The 4,935-nt window shown below is 39.6% G+C and overlaps 1 protein-coding gene across 1 annotated transcript in view; it reads left to right on the top strand.

The window, feature by feature from the left end:
- LOC101864529 (laminin subunit alpha-3) overlaps positions 1–4,935 on the top strand; it is a gene marked incomplete in the record, with an annotated part of 89,799 nt that overhangs the window by 76,812 nt on the left and 8,052 nt on the right. The window contains 3 exon segments of the mRNA XM_013083815.2: positions 98–241; positions 1,813–1,988; positions 3,176–3,392. Coding sequence (XP_012939269.1) covers positions 98–241; positions 1,813–1,988; positions 3,176–3,392 — 537 coding nt within the window.

Genomic DNA, 4,935 nt, shown 5'->3' with positions numbered 1-4,935 from the left:
AGAGAGAGAGAGAGAGAGAGAGAGAGAGAGAGAGAGAGAGAGGTTCCCAAACAATAGATATTAAATAACAAAAGTATGTTTGTGTGCATCCACCCAGAGTGCAACTGTTCCAGCCCAGGTTCCCAGTCTCCTGTCTGTGACCAGGTCAGCGGTCAGTGTGTGTGTGCTGACCACGTCGTCGGGCGCGTGTGCGACCAGTGCCAGGAGAACTACCATAATCTGACCATCACCGGATGTATAAGTAGGCTACGTCTTTTCACTCTGAAATGTCTCAATGGTGTTTTAACTTGTGTTTCTGATTCCATTTTTTTTCTTCGGGAAGGGGAGATGAAGATGAAGAGGGTTGGGTTTGTTTATTTTCTTTATTCTGGCATATGATGTGTTTGTTTATATAATACTAGCTGGGACCCCTTTCGATGAAAGGAATGATCGGTGCATTAACATCAGCTGAAAGTCATTGGCCTACTATATTTACACTCTACTTGAATGGAGCAATCAATTTTGAGAGATGCAAAAAATTAGAAGGTCTAGATCTAGATCTATACTTTCAAAACAAAAAGCCTTTTGAATAGCAAAACTCGGTCACCACAAATAGATAATAGATATATTTATTTTTTTTGGAGGGAAGGGGGTTTAATGTGTTACGTGTTAGTTTCTATCACATTTAGCCGGAGAAGGGGAGGGGGAGGCAGTTTGTGGATTTTTAAAACAATTTTTTTTCTTTATTTCTTGATGTGATCATATTTTCTCTTAGTGGTCAGAAGGCAGATGGTTTCTAAGCCTACCAATAACGTCTCTGCACACAAGAAGTTTTACCAAACCATTTCAGCTTTCCGAACTAATGTTCTAAAGACATATATTGTTTTCTAGGCGTCTTCTTTTTGTTTTTCAGCCTTATTTCTTTCTTCCTTTCTTCTGCTGGTTTTTGTTTAATCTGTTCAAGTGTCCAGAGTTTTTACCCCTATGATATCAATAGAGTGGTTAGTTAGTGGGTGAAGTTTTACTAAAAATGTCTGAGTGGGTGGTCTAGTGAGTGCTCTGGTGTGGTTTGCTCCTTCTTTCCCAACAAACACCTATCCTTATTATCTCTCCTTGTTTTCTTTGTATTCTAATCTCTAGTAAAGCCTATAATTTCTAACACTTACAGGGCCTATTTGTGTCAGAAGTTCTGTAAAACTCTAACTAAAACAAAAATAAAGGAAGTCTGAGGATATCAGTGACACCTTTAAACACTGGTTCTCTGAGGGGAATAAATATACAGTATAACATGGATAGGTTGAACAGAGAAGACTTGAAATCATGCCTCCGTCAAACTGTGCCTGCGGTTCCGTTTTTTCTCCTTCTTTATCTTTGTAAGATATCTCTCTAACTAGTTCTACGGATCCCTCAAACTTCCGGGGCTGGTCCTGACAAATTCGAGCTATCCATGTTATACTCTAATAAATCTTTGAGCAAGACATCCTGGTCGCTGAGTAAAAACTGGGCTCTGTACTATAGCAACCAGCAGCAGTGTAGCCCAGTTTGAAATTTATTATACTCCTCACAATTGTTTTTTCCTTTTATCATAGAGCAAATGAAATGATATATGATATCATAGGAGAGACCAGGGAAGATGGAAGCTTGTTGTAGCTAGGAGAGGGGAACCAACTAGCGAACAGGTCACAGGTTGTATAAGATAGTCTAAAGCAAATCTCCATTCTTTTCCTTACTGCTTCTCCTTCACTTTTGATAGTAGATACTTCAAATCTCGTCTTTGAATTATTTATGGCAGTTTTCATTACTAACTAAAAAAAACCAAAATTTCTTTTCCAGAATGTGAAACGTGCTACGACGAGGTTGTTAATGCCATTACTCCCCTGCGCTCACTACGTGACGACATTTCCGCCAATGTTACGGTCGTTGAGAGCCAGTATGACGCAAGTGTCTCTCCGGTTTTCATAGAAAGACTGCGGGTTGCCACCGCTGACACAGAGAAGCTGATTAACTTTGTGAGTTTTGATTCTATTTTTGTGTCTTTATTGAACTTTGATACTCTAACTTAAGATGGAAACCATAGAAACATAGAAAGGGGCATGCTCAGATAAAGGTGGATAGAGGATGTTTGAGAGACATTAGTCAAGAACAACATATGATGCATGTGGAATAATGTACATTACATAACTCTTCTGTTATAACTGTTAGGTAAAGTATCGGGATTTAGACAGTACCTTTCTTCTACTCAGTAGTCACTTTTCGGTTACAGTTTACTACAAGACAAAAATAAAACAAAGAGCCTTTTCAGACGTGCGTTTCTTCACTCTCTCTATGTCTGTTTGTACCCACAAACCGAACAATATTACAATGCACATAACGGGCGCTACAACAAACAAGTAAAAGATGTTTGCTTTTCCCCTCGACACCACAAGGTAACAGAGGTTGGACATGGTAAAAGGTTGTTAAAAGTAAAGTAAGATATTCCCACTAGAAGTAAAAATGGTTATGTGGAAGGGGGAACCTTTGATTTCCCTAGCCGGGACTTTGGGTTGAGAGAAACATTTGAGCTGGAAAGATAACAAGATGCTACCACCTGTGCTGAAAAACTGGTTTTGTGAATGTTTTACGAAATGTTACTAGACACTAAGCAGGACATTGCAGGGAAAACTGGTGAGATCTTTTTCTTCCATTTCTTTTTAATATAGCATTATTGTTGTCATTGCGGTTAGTAATGGATTGCTACTAGACTGAATTCTTCTTTTTCTCACGCTTCTTCTCTTCATTCTTCTTCCCCTTTCTCCCATTTCTCATGCCACCCCTCCCATTTTTTTTCGTACTCTTTTCACCCTCTTCCTTTTCCTGCTTTTTAATCTTTCTTCTCGTCTTCTCCCACTCTGCTTTAACTTTCATTTTCACTTTTCTTTTCTTTCACATTTGGCGGTTGGTGGGTGCTCTGGTGTGGTTTGCTCCTTCTTTCCTATCAAACGTCGATCGTCCTGATCTCTCCTCCTTTTTTGTGCATGTTACTCTCTTGTAACACCTCTAATATTCAGCACTTATCTAACCTTAATGTGTTGCAAGTGCAGTAAATCTCTACTAAAATTAAACTTTTCCTTCACAACTGTAATTAATCATTATCCAACACTAGTAACAACGGAAGAGGTTGGCATAATTCTCATCCGTTTATTTCTCTTGTCACTAGCTTACATCAGCGCAGGAGTCTGAGCTGGAAGTGGGTCGTCAGATCGGGTCCTTGAGTGCGACCTTGACCTCTGTGGAGACGCAGCTGTCAACCCTGGAGGGAAATAAAACCTCACAGCTCGAGGCAGGTTTAGCGGAGATTGAGGGCCATCTTCAACAAGCAAACACAGCGAGGGCGGGACTGGAGTCTCGGGTGACGACTGCCTCAACACAGCTAGGTGTGTGTAGGAGAGAGACATTGTTTGCTGTTTTTGTAAGGTTTTACGACGTTCGCTACTGCATAAGGTCATATGAGCACCATGGGGTGGATGTCAACAGAGAAGTCTAAGTGGGGAATCAGGCTTACTCTCCTCACCTCTCTAGCCTCAAAAGCACAAATTCTACTTCGACTATCAAGGCACCCCAGAAATAGCAGTTTACAAGAGAGTGACAAACATACAAAAGAAGTAGAGGACAAATGACGATAGTAAGGATGAGGAAAGAAAAAGCAGCTGTTCCCCATATGTTGTTCCAGCACAGTATGAGCATAACATTGATAAATCACCCTATTTAGAATTCTACTGTACATAAGAACATGTTAATGTCCCCACTTTGGGAATGGCCTAAAGACAACTTCAGATAGTAGCACTGCCCTGATAGGAGAAAGGGAAGTCTACATGGGTGGTTGGTGGGTGCTCTGGTGTGGTGTGCTCCTTCTTTCTTATCAAACATCTATCGTCCTTACCTCGTCTCCTTTTTTGTGTACGTTACTCTCTAGTTACACGTTTATTCTTTAGCTCTTATATGGCCTTATTGTGTTGCAAGTGCCGTAAAACTCTTACGAAAGAAAATAAAGGGAAAATTCTAGAACAGCTGAAGCTGCTCTAACTACTATCTGTGTCAAGACGTGGTGGGATCAGGCGCTCGTCAATTTTGGGGCATGTGGAGTTATTCACATCATCTGAAAGCTTATTCATTTGCCTTGTTTTTAGCGAAAAAAACATCCATCTAGCTTGAAAAGAAGTCGACATATTTGCCATTGAAGGAGGGATAGCCTGGTTTCAGTCATTAAATTAATGAGAAAATGGCCACCAAAGTTTGGTAACTTCAATAGCTTAAGGGTCCTTGAAAACTGAAAATTACATATTTTGTGCCTTAAAACAAGGTGTATCAGTAAAATTCACATGGAAATACGTTTTCATATGAACTGCAAAGGTGTTAAGCCAAAAAACAGATTTTCGATAAAAATTGCCAGACTGGTGGAAAAATGCCTTTTTCTTCAGTTTCATTATTTTGATGAGCGCCAGATTTCACTGTGATGCCTCACATCTGTCCAAGACTATAAACTGTATAAATGACCGCTTTTCATTTTATTCCTTGCATTTCTTCATGTCATAATGGCATTGTTCGACTAAGACAACCGCGTTTTTCTCCTCAACACTGGGAGAGCATCTGGACAATTTTGATTCTATACAAGTCGAGGCCAGACAGACTTTTGTAAGATCTGAATGAAGTGAAAATGCCCTCATCATTCTTCTCTGGTTTGGTTTCAATATCTGTACATTAACTCACTTGCGACTGGGCCCTTTCACCAGCCACAAGCGTTGAAGACTGGCGTTTTTGGGGGTATTTCAATAAATCACCACAACTCTCAGAATTATCCTATTGTAATCATTTTTTGACACAGTAAAGTAACATTCAAGCTTAATCTAGTACAAAAAACTAAAGTTGTCTAAGTCTAATACTTTAATTTGTATGATTTTTTAAAAGTTGGCATGAATT

Source organism: Aplysia californica, unplaced genomic scaffold (assembly GCF_000002075.1).
Source record: "Aplysia californica isolate F4 #8 unplaced genomic scaffold, AplCal3.0 scaffold00255, whole genome shotgun sequence".
NCBI lineage: Eukaryota > Metazoa > Mollusca > Gastropoda > Aplysiida > Aplysiidae > Aplysia > Aplysia californica.
The sequence above is the reverse complement of the archived record's forward strand: the minus strand, read 5'-3'. Positions and strand labels throughout refer to the sequence as shown.